The sequence below is a fragment of the Lutjanus erythropterus genome, chromosome 18 (genome assembly GCF_056507025.1).
Source record: "Lutjanus erythropterus isolate fLutEry1 chromosome 18, fLutEry1.hap2, whole genome shotgun sequence".
Lineage (NCBI taxonomy): Eukaryota > Metazoa > Chordata > Actinopteri > Lutjaniformes > Lutjanidae > Lutjanus > Lutjanus erythropterus.
In genome coordinates, this window is record NC_139334.1 from 32,787,547 (window position 1) to 32,812,783 (window position 25,237).

The following is a 25,237-nucleotide window of genomic DNA, read 5'->3' on the forward strand; positions in this document are numbered from 1 at the left end:
ATTTAAGCATCGTGTTTACAGTCTTAACAGATTTGACATAAAAATTGGTGGTAAATTTTGAAACATTAGTTTTTTGATTTCATGACTATGGATTTTGTTGGCAAAAATTATGACTCTCGCTAGCAGATTTAATAAGTGTAGCTAGCTAATGTAAGCTCTTTGTGAGTCTGCCAACAAAATTTTAAAAGGAGGGCTTTGTAAAGAGCCTTAAATATGTTACATTACTTCAAGCTACCACAAGGAGTTTTTAACTGGTCATATGCTAGTCTCAATCTATTACTGATACCTTTAAATGACCTACAGAAGTTAGTGAGACCATCCGCGAGAAGAAATGACAAATTTCTTGATGGCTGCCACTGTGTCAGATCCTCCTTGAAATCAGATGAAAGGATGAAAGGTTAATACTTTGTACTTTGTTTCTGACTCATGGGACAGCAGTGTTACAACTGATCAGTTTCAAGATTATTATTACTGCTGATTTCATGCGTTTGGTTGCTGCTCAAAAGTTCACCAAAGTTTAACTTAAGCGTGGTGGTGTTTCCTCCAGGAGTGTTTTCAGTTCATCCTGCCCGCTCTGCCCCACGCCATCGACCTGCTGCGCGAAGCCACAGTCGGGGTTAAAGCCACGCACGCCGCCCTGGAACAGCTGCCCTCCCCTTCCCCTCTGCTGGCCAACACGCACACCAACACACACAGCAACACGCACACCATGGAGCGCGGCACCCAGTGCGAGGAAGAGGAGGACGAGGAAGAGGACAGGAGGAGAGGGCGACATGCGCACAACCACCACCATCACCAGCATGGCTCCTCCCACATCACCGCAGCTGCTATCGCTGCCAAGGTAACCGGTCGACAGGACACATGGCGACCAGTGTGGCTGCTGCCGCTGGAAACTTGATAGATGAAACTTTAATGATCCCTGTGGGGAAATTAGGTCATTGCAGCAGCAGGCTGCTGTGCTATAGGCACCCGCTGCTCAAATACTATAGAATACTGCAGGACTCCAACAACAACCATATGTTAGTGGCATAAAAATACATAAACAGCAGGGAATTCAGAAACATGCCTGTTTTTTTTTTTTTGTTTTTTTTACTTGATGAAGTAGTTCTTGAGTAACTTCTTGGGAAAGTGATCCCCCTCTCTAATCATGTGGTGTTACTTTCAAGCCCAAACATGAGACATTAAGTACCCATTGCCAGCCTTTTCTCATTAAGGAAGAACATGTTAATGCACGCACAATTGTGTAATACAATTAACACATTTATTAGAACTCAAAGATACTCACAGTGGACCTCGTTCACTCATATGTGTAGACATGTTCTTACTGTGCACACAAAATAAGTTCCCACGCAGAATAACTCTCAGATTCATGAAACATGTGGACCGGCCAAGGTTGTTCTTACGACAAGAAAATCTGTTTGCATAGAAAAGTGTCATGAAGAAAGTGGTGAAGTCGTCGTAACTTCACATTCAGACAGAATCGGGCCTTACTGCAGTGTGCAGAGGTGGTTATTTTTGTGTAGATCATAAATGCTCTGAAATTATCAGGAAATTACATTTTATTTCTCTCATTCACCAGCACAGAGCGCGACAACAGCAACAACGACACTGACAATAATTGTTATTATTATTATTATTGGACAATACATTCATAAAATGCAACACAAAGCGCTCAACATGAAAACAGATAATCATGATATTTATGATACAATCCCAAAAAACAAGGGAAATAAAACAAAATAGATCAACCATAAAACACTTTAAAGACCTATTAAAGGCCTTTTGAATTAATCAGTTTTGATGTGCTCTGCATTTACTTAAAATGTGTATGCATGGTCTGAGGCAGTTCTAACTTTATTCACAGAGTACAAACAAATACATGTAAGATTGATAATGAAATGTTGATGAATCCCATATTTGTGCATAAAATCAGTTATAGCACAAATGTGTGCATACACACCACCTCTGAATGAGGCCCAATTTTTTTTAGCAAGTAACACTTACTATATACATATAATGTGTAACATAACTTTTTTGTTTACAAGAAAGCCCACAGGGAGTCTTTTAAGATACAACTTCAAATGTACTCCTCCTCTGAGCAGGTGTCAGTTAGTCCTCATTCACTGTCGTCATGGTGCAAAACTTGGAAAGATGGGAGAGATTAATTGTAGAGGGAGAGCTAGAGGAACACTTCATCAATATTTACCTCAGGAGGACACTGCCCGTGACTGCATCCATTAAAATTCATGATCACGCTGCCATTTACTGTAGCTGTACACTTCACCTTTACTTGGATTAGACAAGGACACAATTGTGATTTTATGCTTCACTCACTTGAGAATTCCCACTTTGACTTTTTGGTTGCTTGTTGCAGAAAGTTGAAACTGTCGAGGTGTTTACGTCAGCAGAATTTGAATGCGTCTGTTTACACTGCGTATTAAGATGTGTCTTGGGTGATCCAATCGCAAGTGGACAGCTCTACGTACAGGTGTGAATTGAGGATGCTGATCACTCAGATCACATTCAGAGTTGGGCCTCATATGACCACATTCTTTTAGCAGTGTGAACGCAATGTGTCCTGGTTCACTGTAATGCAACTTATTTGGGGTATAAATCACAAGATTCATCACGAGCTGATATTATATTAATCAACAATAACACAATATCACAAAGTCTACCTCAAAATGATTTTGATTCAGTTCAGTTCAGGGGTCTGTAATCGATATGTGACAACATCATATGTCTGTTTTATTCAGTTAAATTAATGCCAACTCAAAAAAAGCAACTGAATTATGGTTCAACAATTTTATGACTGAATTCTTCCAGACATTTATGACACAGACATGCCATGGGAATTTCAAAATGTGTCTGTTGTTTCTCAACATGTTGGCTACTGCTGGGCTAATGTTGGGCAGCCAGTTAGAAACAACAGCACGTTTTGACTTCGCAAATGAAAATGATGTAACTTCACATTTGTTTACATGTGGATCACGCATCGTAATGCCAGGTGTAGACTGACATACTTGAAGTTCTCCATTGTTGATGGACTCACCCAAGATGCATGTTAATACCAGGTGTAAACAGGCTCTTTTACAAGAAGATGGAAGAGAAATTTATTGGATTATTTTTGACCACAGCTTTCTTTAACTTGGTAAATAGCAGTACAACAGAAGCCACTGAGAAATGATCATTGAATTATCATTCATGAAGGAACAAAAAGCTCAGCTCTACTCTTGTATATTGATAATAAATGTCCTTGAGTCCTTATCGAAGTAATGGAAAAACATGTATTATGTAGCATGCTAGCTCATTCACACACACTATTAAATTAATCGTTAACTATTTCGATGATCAATTAATCATTTTTGGTCATTTTTAATAAAATAATAATAACACTTTATTAATAATAATAATAAAGTGTGAGCAACACTTCACAATAATGGTCCATTAATTAACATTAATAAATGCTTAAAAGGTAAGTTAACTATGGAATTAATTCATACATTAGTTAATGGTTAATAAAGATGCTCTTAATATCAGCTACAAACATATTAAGTATTAAATAACAATTAATTCATACTATAATAAACATTATATTCTGTTAACAAATATCTTTTGTTAACATATATTTAAAGGTCACATGCCAAGTAGAGCACTAACTAATACTTATATATGGTTGATAAAAATGTTTATTAACTTGTATATTATGAAGTTCACAGCTAAGAGAAGAATGTCTTTATAAATGTTTATTTAAGAGTTATAACTGTCCATGAACTTGTCCATCATCCAAATTAGGACCCAATCCATGGTGTCTATGTAGAAGTTTGAGTTTTCCTTAATTTTCATGTAGCTGTTTATTAATTTATAGCCCAACCAATAATTTATCGCACATCTAATGTGAATTAATGGGCTCTTATCGTGTGTCCTCTCTGACAGTAAACTGAATATTTTTGGATTGTGGACAAAACAAGACATTTGACTATGTCACTTTTAGCTTTGGGAAAAACTAATCAACTATTTTCTGATACTTTACAGACCAAACAACTAATCGATTACTTGAGAAAATAATCAACAGATTAATTGATAATGAACATAGTTAGTTGCACCCCTACAAAGACCCACAGAGCAGCGATTACATTCAAATGTTTTATTTTTTAATTCAGTCATTAACCACATTGAAGCACTTCATTTCATTTCATTCACCTGTCTGTCTGTGGGGACTTGTGTTTGTCTCGTCTGCCTGTCTGTCTCTGTGTTTGTTTGTGTGTGTCTGCATGCGTGTGTGTGTCCATCAGACGAGCCATGCTGTGGTCATGGCTAAGGGAGGTCCCTACCTGCCCGGAAACACACCCGCCCCTCCCACTCATTACACTTGCTCCTGTACCCATGACCAGCAGGTGAGACACTCACACGAACACACACCCTCCCTTTCCTCTCCTCTCCTCTCCTGTCATTGGTCAGTTCATCATGTCTGTCAGTCACACGCTGCTGGGCCCTGCTCTTCATACATGGATCACTGCTCTCTGCTCTGCTCTGAATTGGGTAATATTTAGCTGGAGCTTTTTGCCGACGCACACTTTAAAAGTGCAAGCTTTTTCACAGTTGGCTGGAGGAAGACTTTTAATATTAAAGGGCTAGTTCAGATTTTTTGAAGTTGGTTTATATGAGCTATGTATCCATAGTCAGTGTTTGCAGAAGCGGCAGGAGTAGGAAGCTAAGCAATGTACTGCTGTGGACACGATCGGCAGCAAAACTTATGTGTTTTATATGGTTAGTTCCAATTCACTGAAGTCCCACAAACATACTGACTGACTGAGGCAGTGGTAGATCTGCAACTCTCGTGTTCTGTGATGTAAGATGCTGTGATGATAAAGTAGTATAGTAGATAGTTTCTGACCAGAAAAGGCTAACAGCAAGTTAAAGCATTTAAAATATATAATATAATGCATAATATATATAAACAGTACATTGCTTAGTTTCCTACACTGGTACTCCTGCTGCTTCTCCAAAGTACCTCATGCAACCCCACTTCAATAAACCTGAACGAAAATATTAAATATTCATTCTGAAATAATTTCTTTTTCAGATACGAGGGACCTTTTTCTGAACAGTCATCAACATAGAAATGTTTACATAAATAAATAAATGATTTTAGATGAGAGCATCTTGGGCATTGAGAAAATTAAGATTACTTGATGTTATTGTAGCAACTTAGGTACATAAATACCTTATTTATTATAGGATAAAATGTTTACACTTGAAGCTGCGCAAATATTAGTCTGTTAGCTGATCAAAAGAAAATTGGCAGCTATTTTGATAATCGATTTATAGTTTAAGTTGTGGCAGCACCCTGACTCTGTACCAGAGTTTACCGTACACTATTTTGTGTCAAAATGGCTGCTGTGAAAAAGGTCTATTATCGTTTAGCTCTTCAGTTTGTTTTAGCATCTTTCAGCTCATTGTTTTAGTTCCACAGCTTTACTGTTTTGTTTCATTGTCACTGCACCTTGTTTCCAGCCGCAGCAGGCAGCTGTTTTCAGCGTAAAAAAATTAAAACGCACTGTGCACAACCTGTCCAGCACCAAACAACAGGCAGACAAAGTTGGAGACTATCTAGTAAAAAAAAAATTAGTGGCCGGTTCGGTTAAACAGTTGCACAGCTCAAGAGTCAGCTGCATCTCTCAGGAGCTGATGGAGACAGAAAATAACATCATACGTCAGAACATCAATAAATGTAGCTCTTAAAAAAACGAGGCTAGCAATCACACGATAACCTCACAGTCATATGAGTGCTGATCATGGTTTTCCATTCTATGCTCATGTTGCCTTGATTTGAAAGAGTCCAAGAAAAAAAAAAACAATCCTCCAACTGCTGTTGAAGAGCCCAGATAACTAGGTCAGAATTACTGTGATAATTTAAGCTGGTTAACATCATGTTAGCCTGGATTAGTTAAAACGTGTAAAGAACAGGGCCCTCAGCTGTAATAAGTCTTGGGTAATGTTTGTAGTTGAAAGCAGCAGTTTGTAGGTGTGATGGCTATTTACTTTACAGCAAATCGACCTGGCAATTGAGTGACGAGAACAGGGATACTAAAAACATCCATGTGTATCTGGTACATCTTTGACTTCAATATGCTAAACACTATAGCATACTTTAACTGATTGATTTCCAATTTTTCCCTGTTCATCAATGGCCAACCTTGATGTAGTCTACCAATAAACCTGCGTTAATCAGCTATAATTTGTTAACATTTCCTACAAGAAGGTTTGCAAAAGCATAGCATATATTTTTGGAATGATTTTCTACCTTTGAGGCAGCCATTGGTTTAAAGATAAATAATTCACCACAGTGACCGTTTAAACCCTGTTTGCTTGGACTTTTTATTACCTGGAGTCATCATGTGATTTCACTCACTACTGAGATTCTGTTTGGTTTTAATCCTACTCAAATGTTCCAGTGTATGTATGCGCTATATCTATAATTCCATTTAAATGGCCCACTATTTTATTTTCCTGACACTTTTTTTTCTTTCTTGCACAATGGAGGCCACAGTGAAGTCTCTTAATGAGAGCTTTCATAGTATTTTGGGTGCCATTGAAAGAAAGCGTAAAATCAGATTGAATCTGTAGATAATCCTTCAGTCAGGGATTTGGTCTGTAAATTTGAGTGAAACACAGACTTTATTTATGCCATGTGAATGTGCCACACATGATGTGGGCGTGAATTCCTAAATCACATGAAGTCTCGTGTCCCTAGTCGTTGACCTTGTGCTAAGGAAAGCCAACAGTGGATTCTACACAACAGTGTTGCTTCACAGAATTAATAGTTAAAGGTTAACTTAGGTATTTTTCAAACTGGCCCTATTTTGGCCATGTTTTTGTGAAATTGGTCCAGTTGAGGTAGAGTGCTGAAGCCATCAGATGCAAAACTAAGCTACAAGTAGGGCTACTAAACATAACAGCAGTGTGGAAAGGAACACTACACAGACAAGGATTTTTTGAAGAGTAAGATCATTTTTGTTTCACCAGAAACAGCATTTTTATTTCTCTCATCAAAGCCACTGGACAACCTTTACAGAAACGGTAATTTTATCATTGTGAAACACTAAATACACTTGACAGAAACAAAATAATACCCACCAAAAATGTCTTGGCACGTCCTTCCACTGTTCCAAGAATCACCAACTCTGGTTTGGTTAAAATAAACCCTTTTATACTCAGAGTTAGACATGAAAATATTCTGACTACACACACCGTTTCTGCCCAGTGCTTCTCTCTCTCTCTGATGTCCAACCACAGTCTCCCTCCTCTCCCAATATTTTCCACATACTCCAATTAAGGACTTGTTTTTGACAAGTTTGAAGATGACAATGACAAAATTACTCTTTCTGTTAAGGCATTCATGTAGCTTTGTGAGAGCAATAAAACTAATTCTGATTAAACAAAAAGGATCTTACCCTTTTAAGAAAAAGGTCTATCTCTGGATGGATCATTTCCACAATGTTGTCAGACACTTAGAATAATAAACTGAGCCTGTCAGTGGCAAAACAACCACTTTTAGAGGAATCCTTTGACGATGCACAGTTGCCCTTAAGGATTCCATTGTAGCTTAGTTTTGCTTTTGCTGGCTACAGCCATCTTGTTACCATTTAATTGATTCTAACTTCAACTCATATATCAGATAGTTTATATACTGGTCCTGGGGTTAAATCAAGTCATTTTGTAATTTAAGTTTTTACACACAGGTTTACCCATAATCCCATTGTGCCTTTAAGAAAAATGCTAAAGTATTAGCTGAAGCAAGTGATCTGCGAAGGAAACATGGATAATTTTGGTGTCTATGGTATTGTCTTATGCGGAAAGTTCACCATGAAAGGTGAATACCACAAAAGGAATAGATAGAACCTGTATGACTAGGGAGTCTAGCACTTCCCTGTTTGTTTCAGTTCTATGTTGAAGTCATTGCTCCACCAGATTAAAGGTGGAACTTGTAGTTTACATTCCATAAATCCAGGTGTCATGTAGACACAGCTTTAGTTGACAGTGAAACGACTGAAGAAAATTCTAGCATTAAGTGTGTGTGTGTGTGTGTGTGTGTGTGTGTGTGTGTGTGTGTGTGTGTGTGTGTGTGTGTGTCTGTGTGTCTGTGTGTGTGTATGTCTGTATGCGTGTGTGTGTGTGTGCGTGTGTGTGTGTAGATCCCGGACTCTATCATTTCTCGAGGCGTTCAGGTGCTTCCTCGAGATTCGGCCTCTTTAAGCTCCACCCCTTCCGAGTCACCACGGGCAACACAGGCGACCTCCCGCCTTTCCACCGCCTCATGCCCGACACCCAAGGTACACACAAACTTTCACACATGCACACACACACAGAAAACAATATAGCTGAAAATGAACACCGCCTTAAACCTTAAAAACGATACAAAAACATGTTTGCATGAAATTTGAAGTTTCCTTTATACGTTTTGTATGATTCATAGAGCATGCAACAAATATGTAATGTTACTGCTGGTGGCAGTGGAAAGCTGTCTCAGCAGTTCCAAATAAAAAAATCAATAAAGGGTAGTTGCTGCATGATTGGAGTTTTTGCTTATTTCCTGGAATCCCCAACCTTTTTTTCCGCTGTAGGTTATTTTCAGATGATTTTATCACTTATTATTACAAATGGTTGCCAATTTGAATTCCTCACTTAAAAGGCAAACTTTCATTTGGATTATTTTGGTCCCAATATAGCCACTGAGATCATTTACTGAAAGGTAAAAGTGGTATCAATGGGTGTATTAAATGTGTCTGCCAATCTTGTCTCAGTTTGGCTCTCAGATGGTTATATTACTATGAGGCCAAAGCTAGAAGTTTCTAGTCGGATGTTAGCATCCTGATCCAGCCTCGCTAAACGTGACTGTCACATCACTGCTCACAGTGATGGATCACCCTTAAATGAAAAGTCTCGGGACTTGTGTGCTGTTTGGAATTGAATGGGAGTGAATGAGACTGTGAGAAATATCTTCAGTTGTGGTACATTCACATAAAAATTCCCAATTAATGTTGAGGGATTGACAATGGAAAAAAAACTAGCAAAAACTCAAATTATGCTGGAATTGAAAGGTCCTCTAACGGCGGCCTTACCTCAAGTACAAAAAGAGCCAGGGTTCACGAGCCTAATTTTTCCTGCTGTATAAATATTTTATATTTTATTGAACATGCCTCCCTGTTTTCTGATCTGCCATCATTTCAATTTGTAAACTCAAAGCTTTCTCTCTATATATTTACCTTGTGTCCTGTTATTCAGTATGAAGCACATTTCTACAGCACTAATACCATAAATACAACAACAGAGTCAAGTCTCACTGATCACTGTGCTGCTCTGAATTAGTCCTCCTAAGTCTGTGCTCCCTTGAGCCTGTTGGTCTTGGTCTTGAGGCAGCAGAAAGCACTTTGACCACTGACCACAAAAAACTGGTCTAAAGTCAATGGCACAGTATTTTCCCATGCATTAGGCAGGTTCACAACTCGTGTACGCTCTGCTTCAAGTGATGCACAGATTGTGCTTCAAACCACACTGTATGAACATCGATGTGTACAAGAATGCATGACATTAATTAATATTAGAGCCCGTCAGCATGTGGTGAGATGCATATAATCAATGAAGTTACAGCTGCTGTGCCTCGTGTGTAAATGCACACAGCGTCTCTCCTAATGGGGAGACGCGTCACCCTATTTCACACACCTGCAACCCATCAGCTATTAATCAGAATGTTAATTTTTATGACCCAGACTGCCTGACCGACCTGCAGATTAAGTGCAGCGCCTGCATCACGACAAGTGGGTCATTTCAGCCTTGTTTGCTTCTCCAGCTTGCCAAATCTGTCATTTACATATCAGTGAGCCAAAGGCAGGTGTACCTGGCTCTTACAGGAAACGGGAGATGATGCTCTGTTGGGTTTAATTCATGTTACATCCCAAACACACCTATGATTAATTAAGAGACTAAATACAAGCCCCTTGCACTTTACGTAGTGCCCAGAATATGCGCTATTTAACAAGCAAAAGTTGGGCACATCCTAAATGCATTTGCACCATGCACAATGTGTTATAGATCATTTAAATAACTCCCTGTTTTTCACAATGTCACTTCTGCTTTGTACTTTTTGGATACTAAACGCCTTCCAGTGGCTCAAAGGGCAGAATCCTTCCCATTCCTCATTGACTATTAGTTAATAAAATTTAATAATTAAGAAAGTTGGATATTGTGCACACCTAACCCAAGCTGTGTGTGAGTGCAGGATAACAGCAGCATACAAAGGGGAAGTGAAATGACTTAGGGGATGAAAACAGCATTTCTGTTCAAGAGAGAAACTCAGAGCAGTAGAGTGGTGAGGATGAGATCACTGTTGTTCGCATTAGTACTATGGAAATTTACTTAATGCTGAAAGTACTAGGTACCATAATGGCACAGAAATGTTGTTTAATTGTCCTTTTGAACTTTATTTGTTTGTACAAAAATGGTTATTATTTGAAAACTGGATATTTACGAGTTTTTATCATGTTTTTATCAAGTTTTTTACAATCAAACCAAGACAAAGAGACTGCTTGAGAGTTAGATGCTACAAAAAAATCAAAGAGAATATGGAAAAAGTAAAATGTCATCACAGGTTTTACAAACTGTTTTGATAAAGCTGTGTCAGGAGAGGAACTTCCACAGCAGAGATGGACAACACACCAGCTATTGTGTCTTATATTTGATATTTCATTTGATAAAAGGAATCAGACTGATATATCACTCGAACCCTCATACTGATTCCTCTTTTAGTTTCTAATAATCTTGTGTTGTTCCGTGCGATCGGGGAATTAGACACAGAGCTGCTGGTGTTCTTGACGTCACAGCTGGAGCTCATGTTATTTATGTTTCACTGTCCTGTATATTAGACATTATGAATAGATAAATCAACATGAAAGCCTTTGCCAGACTGTCCTGTTATGAAGGAGAGGTATTTAAATCATCCCCTCCATACATTTGCATCAAACAGTGACCAAATATAGAATATCTGTCTGTCTCTCTGCAGGTTCAGTCACGATGTGGCAGTAATGAGAACATTCTGAGAGCCAGTAAGTACAGTGTGTGTGTGAGTAAGTGTGTGTGTGTGTCTCATTAACATGCCAGCCTTGCAACAGCAACTTGCAACTCACTCTGGAAAATATAGGAACTTTATTGTATTGTTTACAGTAACATATTCACTATTTACTCACACATAGTCTCTTTTACGTGTGTGTGTGTGTGTGTGTGTGTGTGTGTGTGTGTGTGTGTGTGTGTGTGTGTGTGTGTGTGTGTGTGTGTGTAGGCCACAGTGCAGTGGACATCAGTAAGGTGGCACGGCGTCATCGCATGTCTCCGTTCCCATTGACGTCAATGGACAAAGCCTTCATCACTGTTCTAGAGATGACACCAATTCTGGGAATTGAAGTCATTAACTACAGAGGTGAGTCTTAAGGAGTGTGTGTATGTATGTATATATAGTGTAGGTATGTGCGTCTATCTTGTGTTTAATTTGTCTAGTGCTATTTAAGGGACACAGGGTTGTGTGAGGTATTTATGTCTGGTCAGTGTATAACCTATAGTAGATGGCGATCAACACACACCCAGTTTGGAGAAGCAGCAGGAGTACCAGTGTAGGAAGCTAAGCAATGTACTGCTGTATGACTTTGGTAAATCCAAAGTAATCTTTTTAAACACTGAAGTCACACAACAACACAAAGCAGATCGAGGCAGCAGCTGACCTTCAACTCCTGTGTTTTGGAAGGTAAAATTACAGATTTTAACAATGGAGTCTGGTTGCTTTAGAGAGAGCAACTTTTGACTTATATGACAGCAGTTTCCCTTTAAAAAGAAATTGTCTGACAGCAAGGTAAAGCAGTCAAAATACGGCGTACACTTAAACTGATCTTTTTAATGTGGGTAAAATACATTTTGCTGTAGGTAATACACTGACTATGGATAAATACCTCATGCAACCCCACTTCAAAAAATCCAAACTATCCCTTAAAATTGTGGTTTGCACTAAACCGTCCTGCTGTGGGTTTCATTTCTCCAGACGGTTTGGGTCGAGTGCTTGCTCAGGACATCTATGCCAAAGATAACCTTCCTCCGTTTCCTGCATCCGTTAAAGATGGCTACGCTGTACGAGGTGAGACCGCTAATACATTCCATACTATACTATTACTATATAACATCAGGTAAACATTACAGGGACAAAGCTCTGTCCCTGAAAATGCCATTAAATTTGACTGAACTGACCTTTCATCTTTACATTTATAGTTATTTAGTTGATGGCAATGAATGAAATAAAGAGCAAATTCTTAACACAGTATTCAGTATTTAAACTGTCCTTTTGGCTGCCACTTTAATCTTCAAAATAAATAATCCGGGTTTCATTTCCATCATTAACTTGATTAACATCATTATCATTGACCTGTAGCTGCTGATGGCCCAGGAGATCGCTTCATCATGGGAGAGTCACAGGCTGGACAACAGGTCAGCTCTGATACACTAACACTACAGTAATGTTAGTCAGTGTGAATGACACCACCTGGTACCAGAACAGCACCACTGTTAGCACTTCTACTAAAACAAACTGTTATCAAGTCGTACCACTACATCAGCACTGTGAGTAACACTGCTAAGTCAATAGTAGTAACACTACTATTACTAGATGGTGTGTTTTACAATACACTTTATGTCTGTGGAGATATTCAGTTCAATATTGAATGTTGCCAGACCCTACTTTACTTTTTTGTGTCTCTTTGTGGTCGATTTGCATCTTTTTGTGTTTTATTTACGCAACTTTGTGGTTGTTTTGTGTCTTGTGTCTGTTTTGTGGTAGTTTTGTGTCTCTTTGTGGTAATTTTGCACATTTTTGTGTTTTTTTTCATGTGTGTTTGTGGTTGTTTTGTGTCTGTTTGTGGTTGTTTTGCATCTTTTTGTGTTTTTTTATGCCCGTTTGTGGTTGTTTTGTGTGTCTTTGTGGTTTTATTTTTATTCCTCTTTGTGGTCATTTTTTGTCTCTTTGTAGCCATTTAGCGTCTCTTTGTGGTCATTTTGCATGTGTTTGTGGTTGTTTTACTCCCCTTTGTGGTTGTTTTGTGTCTCTTGTGGCAGTTCTGTGTCTTTTACTCGTAATTTTGTGTCTGTGGTAAATTTGTGACTTTGTGGTCATTGTATTCTTCTTAGTTTGTCGCTTTTTTCCTCTTTATTCCTCTTTATTATCACCCTATTCAGCTTTGTGGTTGTTTTTTGTCTCTTTATGGTAATTTTGTGTCTCTTTGTGGCTGTTGTGCAGCTTTTTGTGTTCATTTTGTGTGTCTTTGTGGCCGTTTTGCAGCTCTTTGTGGTCATTTTACAGCCCTTACATTCATGTACTTACGTTGATTTACTGCCAGTCGTGCTTACATCTCGTTAAACCTCTAAGGGAATTTGTTCATTTTTATTTTAAATTATTATTCTGTCATTTGAGTGATTTTGTCACAGACATAAACTTGGCTCCAAGGCTGGATTTCCAGCAAAGCACCCACAATTCACTATGTTCACTCATTTAAATGAACCTCCCACCTCTCTGTACCTCATTTAAGAAATTCTAAGATAGATGGGTGCGGTGGATTTAAAGGTCATGAAAATACCAAACTGAGCTCTGCTTGCACTGGATGTATGATTTCTACACAACTCATGTTCCTGTATCACCACTGTGACCACAAAATAGAGGAAAAAGTGCTGCTGTGACTTCTCCTGCTATTCATGTTAGTAGAGATACAAAATAACTCCTGTTACTACTGCGACGCTTACTGTCACTGCTCCTGTTCTCATCACTAGTAATAACTTTACTACCACTGTCAATGTGACTGCTGCTCCTTATTTTCACGTTTCATGAGTGTCAGTATTGATACTGTATAGATTTTGTTCTACTCTGACTTGTGTGTGCAGCCCACCCACACAGTGATGCCAGGTCAGGTGATGAGGGTGACGACCGGAGCTCCGATTCCTTGCGGAGCCGACGCTGTGGTCCAAGTAGAAGATACAGAGCTGCTGCGGGAGTCTGAGGATGTAAGTACACGAGTGAGGATGTTCCCTCCATACTGTCTGGTTAAAATAAACGCTGCAACTTACACTTTTAGAAATAAGGGTTCTTCCTAAAGGCCTCTGAAGAAGAGTCGAGAGTAATTTGTCAGGCTAAGGGTTCCCTTAGGAACCATTTTCATCCTAAGAACCCTTTTTAGAAGAAAGAGTGCTTCAAAGCTTGCTGAAATCCTTAAAGAACTCTTTCATCTAGGATACATGGAGAGGTTTCTGTGTCCTAATATAAAAGAGTTCTCAGTAGAACCCCCTGAATGTGTTCTAGATAAAACCCTAGATATATAAAAAGTTTCTCTGTTGAACACTTGGAGTATTAAAAACACCCTAGAAGTATAATAATTTATTATGTTATATCAGAAATGCATCAGTAGAACCCACCCGGTCTCTAAAAGGGCTCCAAGTGGAACCTTTATAAAAAGGTTTTGCCAGGAATCAAAAAGTGTTCTCCTATGCAGACAAGCCAAAGAACCATTTATAGTTTTGTTTAGAACCTTTACTTCAAAGAGTGTGTGGACAGTGTGTGTTTTGTTAGCATGTGGTGATGTTGACAGTGTGTCTTATTTCAGGGCACAGAGGAGCTGGAGGTGAGGATTATGGTCCAGGCTCGACCCGGACAGGACATCAGGTAAAATCAAACAACATGCTAAAAGAACTAAGTGGAACCAATTTCTATCAAAGCTACATTAGCAGCCACTTCATGGTTGTTTGTGTGTCTGCACAGGCCGATAGGTCATGACATCAGGCGAGGGGAGTGTGTATTGGCTAAAGGAACACATATGGGCCCGTCAGAGATCGGCCTGCTGGCTACAGTGGGAGTGACCGAGGTCAGCGTGCACAAGTTCCCTGTGGTGGCTGTCATGTCCACTGGAAACGAGGTAAATACGCACAAACCGATGAAAAGACTCACATACTTTTCTTTTTCTTACTACAATCTGCACAAGCTGAGTTTCTTTTTCTTTGTTTTTGATCTAAATATGTGTTTTAAGACTTGTAGAGAAAAATGTGGATCACAATAGCTTTAAAACCATGTCAGGCAGCACTATCATGATAATAAGACATGACAATCAGGTTAAACGTTTCAGTGAATGATCCAGACTACAATCTGGAAATACAGAAGAGGCTAAAATGATGAAACATCTGAAAATGAATGTTGACAATGTTTAAAGTGTTCAAGTAAAGGGAAATTTACACTGCAGACAGCTGAAATCTAATCTCTGACTCCTCACTTGCCTCTCCTGACAAAGTTTATTAAAAAATAATTAATATTATATACACTTTCTTTAGTCCGTTAGGAAAATGTGTGTTATACCATACTATATTTGTACAATAATGCATTATTATTACACTATAATTATGCTAAATCTTTTGTTAAATTAAGCCTATAGGTTCCTACTGTAATGTAATCATCATATATATTGCTTTGCTAATTGCATTTTTTTCTGAAGTTGCTTATCTTTGATGCACAATGTCTTTGCTCTACCAAAGCAAAATTATTTTTAGGCAGTTATTTCATGGCTTTTATTGCATACATTTCAGTGACCTCAATGGTGGGTACAGCGATGACAAGGAGCCCACAGAGGTGCAGTCCCTTCCAAAAACTTACACCTTATTTTGTGTCTGCTTATGCACTTAAACTATTTGGCATGAAACATGTCATATGAGGAGATCATTTGGGGTCAGAACCAGTTATTCTAGTATGTGATATAAGGAGTAGTGTCCATCATCAAGGTCCTTTTAAACTCAGCTACAGGATAACCTGCACTTACTGAAACAAGATACCAGTTGATTTTTTTTCTGTTTGTTTGTGTGTGTGTGTAGCTATTGAATCCAGAGGATGATCTCCACCCAGGGAAAATCAGAGACTCCAACCGCTCCACTCTGCTGTCCACCATCCAGGAACATGGATATCCCACCATCAACCTGGGCATCGTTGGAGACAAGTACGAGCATTTTAGCTTCATAAAAAAAGTTGCTGCTCCATCCTGCGCCGATTTTGTCTGGTGACATAAACATTACACAGACTTTGTTTGATTGAGTGTTTTCCCACCAGCCTTTCCTTTTGACAAAAAGTCATATACTCAGGAAACATATTGGAAAGTTTCAAATCAAATCAAATTTTATTTATATAACTTAATATTACTGGCTAGCTGATTTAGTTCCGGCCTGTGGCCCTTTGCTGCATGCCATTCCACCACTCTCTGTCCCACTTTCCCATCCTAACATCAGCTGTCCTATCAAATAAATGCAAAAAAAGCTCAAAAACACTTACTGAAAACAAACAAGCCTTCCATGAATAATATGTTGTTTTTAAGCCCAGTCCAACATAACCCTGATGACATCACTGTCACATCACCAGGATTATTTTCTCAGACTTAAAACTCCTCCAAAGCTGCAGAAGACATTATACGGCTGTTTTCATAGGCTGAGTTAGTTGCATTTCCACTGAGTAGTGAAGCGAGTTTGCTGTGTCATGCTTGTGTTTGCAGCCCTGATGACTTGCTCTCAGCTCTCCATGAGGGAATCAGTCGTGCCGATGTCATCATCACCTCAGGGGGTGTGTCCATGGGAGAGAAGGTAACTTCTCACACTTAACTTATACACACTTAACAAACTTAAGAGTTCACTGACATGTTGAGTAGATGTTCTGATCTTAATTAACATACTCTATGAAAGCAATGTTGTCTCACAGATGATTTTTACAATATTCCTGTTCTCTGTGTGTGTTTATGTCACATCAGGACTACCTAAAGCAGGTGCTGGATATTGACCTTCATGCTCAGATCCATTTTGGACGAGTCTTCATGAAGCCAGGGTGAGACGGGGGAGGGGACAGGAGGAGAGTCTGTCCAGGGCTTTTCAAAAATGAAGGAAATGTGATTTAATATCCAAACCATTTACATATCTAAAGATGAACAACATGACAGCTCCCCAAAACATCTTGACTGCCCCCTAGTAGCAGGCTGCAGTATAGATCCTAAATCCTTTCCCCTTAATGTAGCAGACTCGACGTGGGCCTACAAAATGCCACCGTTGACACTGATGGAGCACACATCAAATACATTCATCCCAAAGATGATTTTTGTCTTTTTAGGTAGTTCTCATCACGTCAGTGTTTGTTCAAGGGTTATTTTTTTTCTCATCAGTTTGGTTTTAATTAGTTATTTGATGCTATTAAAAGGGGGTTTTGTGTCTGGCTGGTTCCTACTGCGCAGACTCTGGGGCAAGATGGAAGCACTCCTATCCTGGATAGTTTAACTTATATTTTGTACAGCGGGAGGAAGTGGAGACGTGGCGTCCATCTTTATATATATGTCAGTGGCTTGTGCTTCTACCACTGCTACTGTCACTATTACTGTAACTGTTACTGCTATCATTAATTTTACTACTTCCTTTACATTGACTGCTGTCAGCGCTGTTACTGCCACTATTGTTACTGCTGCTGATTGCAGTACTATTACTGCTTCTGATACAATTCTGACATTTAGAGGAAAAATAATGACCCGTCTGCTTCTGTTCCTCAGTCTTCCTACTACCTTTGCCACAGTTGACATTGATGGAGCACGGAAACTCATCTTTGCTCTGCCAGGTAAATTATTTATGTCTGTGGGTGTGTGTTGTTAGGTTGTCAGTGAGTGTGAATCTCCTTGTTGCCCAGTCCTCTGGAGCATCTCTGTCAACCCACTGCTTTGCCCCAGTGGTCTATTTAGTGTTTCCTTGGCTCAGTGCCCACTAAGACTCTTCATCTGTATGTAACCTTCACCTGGGCACCAGGGGCCTCATTTATCAAATGGTGTGTGGGATAGAAAATATTCTGATTTATAAAACAGGATGATAGCACATCCTACACTGGTTTCCCTTTATAAATCACAATCAACTCAAAATGTATCGCCCTTTGTCAATGTCATGTAACGCTCGTAGTTGCCTATAAATGTTCAGAGAAACGCCTTGAATTAATATTCATCCACAGTCACTGCATGGAAATGATCGTGGCAAACGCTGAGAGCAAAGCTAAAAACAGAAATTTCACTTAGTGTGACGTCAAAGTTTTATAGTGGAGGTTGAGACTAGAAAAAATACGACAGATATTTTTTTTTGTGTTTATTATCCTGAATTATGTTTTTGTGTGTGTTCACTGAATATCAATCAGATGTGTTTGTTTATTCATAGAGAATGGCATTTTTCTGTTTTTGTAAATTAACTCATCATGTTTGATATGTGTGAGTTAGTATTTCGATTTATTTTACACAGTGTTATCAATTTCACACGCTTTCGTGTGTTTCCTCCTTCTGCCATTTGAATCCAGTTCTTTCTCCAGTTTCTGTGCGTACACACGCCAAGTTTGCTTTTTGTAAATCCCAAATTGTATGCCATCTTTTGTGCATACGCCATATTTATAAGTGAGAGAACAGCAGGCACACTGGAAAAGGCGTTATGGAGGCAAGGTAGCACATTACAAGATGCAGGGTTTTTTTTGCTAGTGTATATTTCTGTTCAAAAAAATAATGCCGTGTTTGTTTCAGGCATGATCTTTTCTATAATACACACTGTAAAACGAGTATTTGCCCAGTGTTGCCCAGTTGAAGCGAAACAGAACAAACAAGAGAGTGTTCAAGACAGAGTGGGTGAGCAGGCAAAACAAAACAGAGGACTGACTCTTCATGAGAGTTACACGATTGCAAAGCCGTCTCGCAAATATTGACACGGACGGGACTCAATGGAGCCATGGTTCCACTGCCCTGTAATCATTCTCACAGCGGGGGTGGGGGGTGGGGGGTCTACACCTCCACTATGTGTTTTCTAACACTCTGACATGCTTGAGTCGGACTTGAGTCAGTCTGATCTGTAAATGGATTCCTATTTGGTTATAAATGGTTCAGCCTGCCATAGCCATTTTTTCCTCCCGCCCTAAGCCCACACGTAGCATCAGCTCCTGTCTTGTGTATCTGTCCTCTGTCTGTCCTCGTCCGTGGTGTGTATGGTTTGTTTATGGTACTGTTAGATTGATATATTGGTGATATGCTAGGCTAATAGTCATTAAAATCAGGTGTAGGTCAGTCAGTAGCTTTTGCATCTAATAAAAAGAAGATTCTTCTTATTGCAACTTGCACCAAAACTATCTAGATGGATAAATAACACAACAGGCCAGGATGTTTGATTGAACCTTCCCTTTAAAGATAATTCTTCCCATTTTTGCAATGAAAAACAGTCCAGTTTGGAATTAACTGTGCACCATAAATAAATGCCCCAGGTTAACTCAGCTGAAGACTCATCATGTGGCACTAGATTTAATGTGTGGGTACGGTCAAGGCCTGAATATGTAGTCATTAAGTTATTACTACTGTTGATGGCAGTTAAAGACAAATTAGTGCTTGAGGAGATGATGAGGCTGCAGCTCCCACTTGTCCCACAGCTTCCTGTACATTTGGCATCTGCTGTGTGCCAAGATATAGCTTCAGTTTGCATATTTTGCAATCAAATCAGAATGATAAAAAATAGCAGCTCAGCCTATTGTTGCTGTGTTATGGGTGTGCTTTGGACAGTTTTGCTGACAGTGAGGTTTGTTGTCTCAGTACAAGGTCTTCTGTGTTAGATATGGCTGCAACATGGAGATAAATGTAAGTATTGTGTCTGGGTCACAATGGTGTAAAGCGATGTCAGCAGCTGACACACAGACAGGAATAATATGGAAACAGTGCAACACATTGACAAGATATTAATGCATACACAGGCCTACAGTCGACACTGTCTGTGTAGTCATATAGATTGTACAGTTATGTACTAATTATGTAACTGTGTGGTTAGTGGTTCGGTGGTTTGCAGGTTTTCCTCTGGCCAGTTACCCCAGTAACCCTCCAGTGATGTTTTCCAGGTAACCCAGTGTCTGCAGTGGTGACATGTAACCTGTTTGTGATTCCTGCTCTGAGGAAGATGCAAGGCATTCTGGACCCCAGACCTACGATTATTAAAGCTAGGGTAAGACACACACACAGACTATCACTAACCCGCTACAATCCACGTATCATTTGTTGTTTTTGTTTCAACAGGGAATCCAAAATCCACCACAAAAAACTAATATGGGCATTTTTTCATACTTTTTTTTCATTTTTAGATGAAAAAACTGAATTTGATTTAATGTGCCTGATTTGTGTGATTACAGTAGGAAGTTGGTGACTTCTTCATGTCTTACACTTGTTAAACTTGCAAATACACTTGGGTGATGGTGTCAACTTATTTAATGTAGTGGATATGAGCTAGAATATAAACATCAATATTTTTTACATTTTAAAAAAAATTTTCAAGTATTTTGGGAAATGAAAAAGGAGGCTCGAATTTGCAGCACACTGTGTAACTCACTCAATGCATGTACTGAGACAGGAATGGGAATCCCCTGAAGATTCCTTCAGTATCAAAGTAATTCAGTGGTACACAGCAAAACTGAACTGTCAGTAGTTAATTCGGCGAACTTCATTTTCCAGAAATTCCACAGTCTAACTCTTTGTATCTGTGGCGACGTTATATTTCCATGTCACTAATATTTTGTGTGCATGTATTTCAGCTTTCCTGTGATGTGAAACTGGATCCCAGACCAGAGTACCACCGCTGTATTCTCACCTGGCATCACCAGGAGCCACTGCCCTGGGCACAAAGCACAGGTAAAAACACACACACACACACACACACACACACACACACACACACACACACAGACGTGTGCCAAATGAAACAAGATAAGATCACCATAGCTATTGTAGGATTCGTTTTCTTCATTCTAGACAGTTATACTAGCTATTTACTAATTTGTGTAAAAGGGTTAACTAGGGATGAGAATTGATAGGATTTTATTTATTCATTTCTGCTTATCAGCTCAATTCTTTTATTGATTCTTGATCAATTTTCTGTGAGGCGTACATGTGACTGAAGTGTGCAAAAGCTCTATTGTTTAATTTGGAACCGGTTAGCCTGAGAGCTAGCTGTAGCAACAGTCTGTCATCGTCTAAAAAGCATGAAACGAGAAAATGTCTGAAGGTTCTCAGTCATGCAGGTCATGGTATTTGCTCAGGGTTATCGTAGGCAACTAGGCTTCCTCAGTTCCAGCAGTGACATATCTTTGATGTTGCACATGAGCGCCACTGCTTTCAGGAAGCCCATTGGATGAGAGGCGAAATGTTTTCAAGAGCATAAGCAAGTCCAGTTGACTACAATAACCCTTAGCTCAATGAGAAAACATTTGTACAGCATTCATTTTCATTTACGCTTTCTCTGTCAAAGAAAAATATGCTAAGCCTGTCTGCGTGGTGACACTTGTGCGTCGTGTCAGATACATGATATTGCTGGTTTAGCCCATGTTGGACAGAAAACATAGTGCTGCTGGTGTTTCCACCTTTACTCTCATCTATCATTTACAGACTTTACAGCTAACACTGTTATAATCTTTCTATGTGAAATGAGGCCAGAATGACTTTGTTGCCAGCAGTGTAGACACATGAGTTGTTTTGCAATATCTGTCAGAAAAACATGTATAAAAGGAATTGTAGAGCTGCAATGATTAATCAGTTATTAATTAACTATCAAATTAATGACCAGTTATTTTGAGACTTGATTAATCACTTTGAGTCATTTTTTAAGAAAATTAAGAAAATTTAAATTCTTCCAGTGTCTTAAATGTGAATATTTTTATGAGAGTAAACTGAATATCTTTGGATTGTGGGCTAAACAAGACATTTGAGGATGACGTCTTGGGCCTGGAGAAACAGTAATCAACATGTTTCACAATTTTCTGAGATTTGTGGACCAAACAAGGAATCGATCAATCGAGAAAATCATCAACAAATAAATTGACAATGAGAGTAATCATTAGTAGCAGCCCTAAGGAATCGATAAGCTCTGAGGAATAGAATTCCAGTGAACTGGACAATTTAAAACCAATTCTCCACTGGAACTGGTTTTCAATGTCCATCCATGGGGTCAACACTATACATGTCCTCCACCCACAGACTCACACATAAACACTTTATGTCCTTGTCTCTCCAGGCAACCAGGTATCCAGCAGGCTAATGTCAATGCGTAGCGCCAACGGTCTGCTGATGTTACCTCCTAAAACAGAGCAGTATGTGGAGCTGCATAAGGGAGAGGTCGTGGACGTCATGGTCATCGGACGGCTATGATGCAGGTTCGTTACCTTATCATCTGTTTCATTCGTACAAGAGGCCTGTACATACTGTATCTTTTACAGAAAGGGAAAACGCATCCAAGTGTAACTCCAGAACATTTTCTCCCCAGACTTCAATGTCACTCGCTACCGATTACCATGGCAGTGCCAGGACTTCCTGTCTGGACAGGAAACGGGCGGGGGCAGGAAGTGATGCATGTCTACCTGGTCGCCATTAGCTGTGATGTCATATGCAACAGCCAATCGGAGCCAGCGGAGGCTGAATCCTCATTGGTCTGCTCTGAGGAGATCACTGTATTTCAATGGAGAAAAAAAATGTGAAAAAAATATAAAATATGAGATTTATTCTGTAATATTATTATTATTATTATCCTGATGATAATGATTATTAATATTCTTAATTAATATTCTATTTATTATTATTATCATGGTTCTGATTGAATATTATCATCTTAGTAGTAATCATGCCCTCTTCTCTCCTGTTCATTTGCTTTGTGCGTTCAACATTTTTCCCTGGTAGATATAGAGATGTAGAGACCTGCCCCTCCGTCCTCCTCTCCTCCTGACCTTTTTAACCCTTTGCTCTCCCCCTTCTTTCTCTCTTCTTCTTCTCTTTCTTCTTCTTTTCTGCTCTGGCATCCTCTATCCAGATATAGAAATTCCCTGATAACCCGTCCCTGCAGTATCACTACATCTCCTCCTGGAACACACTGACCCTAACATCAATATCAACAAAATATGAAGAAAAGGCTTACAAAGACATATTTTGATTGAAGTTGCTGATATAGTTTGTGCCAGTACAGTAAATATGACTTTTGTTGCCAAAAAAAGAAAAAAAAATAGAGAGATATTTGTTTTTTTTATTGTTTCTCCAGATATAACATGTTCAAACCATACTGAGACACTAAAGCTCATCATGACTCTCAATGAAAGCCATGAATCTCTTTTATGTGGGTCAGTGGCTCAGCTTTAAGGCAGGGCGAGCCAGCCAACATCAAATATAAATATAATTGTTCTAATAAAATACATAATGACTTCTATGATCTGTTGTCAGGGAGGAACTCCCCTCCTGTCAGAGGTAGGCCGCACTAATGGTATTAGTATAACCCTAACCCTGCATTCAAGTGGTGTTACACGAGTTTATAGTTTACACTATGAAACTACAGTTTAAGAAATGCTTAAGCCGTGTTTCCACCAAAACTATCTGGAACTTTTAGTCCCAGGAACTACTTTTCAACGATCTAAAAGGGTCCTTTCACCGGTTGTTGTCTGCATCTCCGCCACCGTCAAAAGACTTAGAAAGATCAGATAAAGTAGTCCACTAAAGTAATGGTGGCTGAAATAAAATCCTGTGAGTACTCAATCAATCAGAAATGTTCAGAGCTACAAGCCCCACCCCAAAGTTACTGTACTTCCTGAGCAGGGTCTTTTTGGGGGTTACAGTAATGTCCCTAGAATTTAAAGTCTGTGTGAAGGAAAAAAGGATGAGTTTTGTCTTCTAACTGTTAAACTTTTTGGTGGCTGACCTGAAACATGGCTCAGTGACATGCCGTCTGGCTCTGGTGGCTCAAACAGGTCGTTTTCAGGTCGTAGTGGTGTTTGACACTAAGTCAGCGAAGAGGACACCCTCTAGTATTCAGAGCAGAGGAAATTTATTCATGATTTTAAGACATAATTTATTATGCTTTTTTATTTTAAATCATGTGTCATTGTGACAAACTCAAAACACACATTTATTGATGCTTTACACAGATTTAAATGTAGACCCTGGTCCCTGCGGAGTTCCTCCTAAGGTTCCCAGTCCCTGGGAAAAGTTCCTACGGTGGAAACGTGGCTTTAGACTTTTTTTGATAAATGTGATATTTGCATTTTTACAACTATTGGATGATAATGCTTGTGATATTTTATATTTTTCTTACTATCAACAAATACCATGAAATGTCCAAAACCAACAATCATCATAGCAAAACTTTACTTAAACAGGAGGAGTTTGTACATTTGTCAACTATTTTCAGCCGCGGATTAATACATATTTGGTGCTCTAGTGAGTCTTTCCAACAGCAGGATGGTGTATGTGGGACTGAGTCCAAATAAACTGCGCTGTGTGTGTTTATTGTAATGAAGGAACAGATTAAAAATGCTACAATGACTAAGTTTACATGCACAAAAAAAGACAATATTCACAATAAGCTGTTTACATGGCTAATGAAATTTAATATTTTACTAATATTCCTGTTGTTAATATTACTGATATTGCTGTTCCTGCAGTACAGCTGTGTTATGTATCACATCCAGACTATATCTATAACACCTGTTACTATCCAAGCCTTTGATTATGTTTAAAATTAGGCAGGCAGGCTGCTCGAGTTTTGCAGGAGTGCAGGATGCATGCAGCATCCTAAATTGACAGAAATAAGTAAAGACGAGTCCTTCACTGTAAGTTAATCAGCTGTTTATAACTGTCAAAATATGTTTCTAATTGTCAATTGCTCCACCACTCATAAATAGATACTTGCTCATTCTGTGAGAATTCAGGATTAATTTGAACTCAGTTTAATGTGAAACGACACATAAAACTGGTTATTCAGGTCCGAGATAGAAATTTCAAAGGGGGACACTGTGCCTGTAGTGTTGAGTATTCCAGTGAGTATTCCAACTTAATGTGTTTCCTTGATTTCTGATGACACATCATGATCATTTTATGATTTGTGCGTTTTGCAAACTGCAGTAAAAACCCCTATAGAGCCACATATTTGGAATGTGTTGTACACCTGTCCAAAGAATGCTCCTAAAACCCAAATAAAATCGCCATGTCCCATGTCTTAATCAGAAGATGCAATATTCAGAGTATCCAAACAGAATATGATGTGTACATGACCTGTATCATTTTGGAATAGTGGAAAATTAGTGTGCATGTAAACTTAGTCAGTGTGGCTCATTGACATG

General features: G+C 39.0%; 1 protein-coding gene across 2 annotated transcripts in view; it reads left to right on the plus strand.

The window, feature by feature from the left end:
• gphna (gephyrin a) overlaps positions 1 to 23,837 on the plus strand; it is a 33,790-nt gene extending 9,953 nt beyond the window's left edge. The window contains exons 7-24 of one of the 2 annotated variants that reach the window (XM_084742247.1): positions 548 to 841; positions 4,296 to 4,397; positions 8,199 to 8,336; positions 11,063 to 11,105; positions 11,339 to 11,476; positions 12,089 to 12,181; positions 12,473 to 12,528; positions 13,972 to 14,091; positions 14,688 to 14,746; positions 14,843 to 14,996; positions 15,940 to 16,061; positions 16,608 to 16,695; positions 16,860 to 16,933; positions 17,643 to 17,707; positions 19,991 to 20,094; positions 20,678 to 20,774; positions 22,153 to 22,291; positions 22,402 to 23,837. In XM_084742247.1, the coding sequence (XP_084598373.1) occupies positions 548 to 841; positions 4,296 to 4,397; positions 8,199 to 8,336; positions 11,063 to 11,105; positions 11,339 to 11,476; positions 12,089 to 12,181; positions 12,473 to 12,528; positions 13,972 to 14,091; positions 14,688 to 14,746; positions 14,843 to 14,996; positions 15,940 to 16,061; positions 16,608 to 16,695; positions 16,860 to 16,933; positions 17,643 to 17,707; positions 19,991 to 20,094; positions 20,678 to 20,774; positions 22,153 to 22,286 (1,881 nt within the window). In that variant the 3' untranslated portion in view covers positions 22,287 to 22,291; positions 22,402 to 23,837. The remainder of the gene's footprint in view (positions 1 to 547; positions 842 to 4,295; positions 4,398 to 8,198; positions 8,337 to 11,062; positions 11,106 to 11,338; positions 11,477 to 12,088; positions 12,182 to 12,472; positions 12,529 to 13,971; positions 14,092 to 14,687; positions 14,747 to 14,842; positions 14,997 to 15,939; positions 16,062 to 16,607; positions 16,696 to 16,859; positions 16,934 to 17,642; positions 17,708 to 19,990; positions 20,095 to 20,677; positions 20,775 to 22,152; positions 22,292 to 22,401) is intronic. The other variant, XM_084742246.1, reaches the window with a different exon arrangement.
• The last annotated feature ends 1,400 nt before the right edge of the window (positions 23,838 to 25,237 follow it).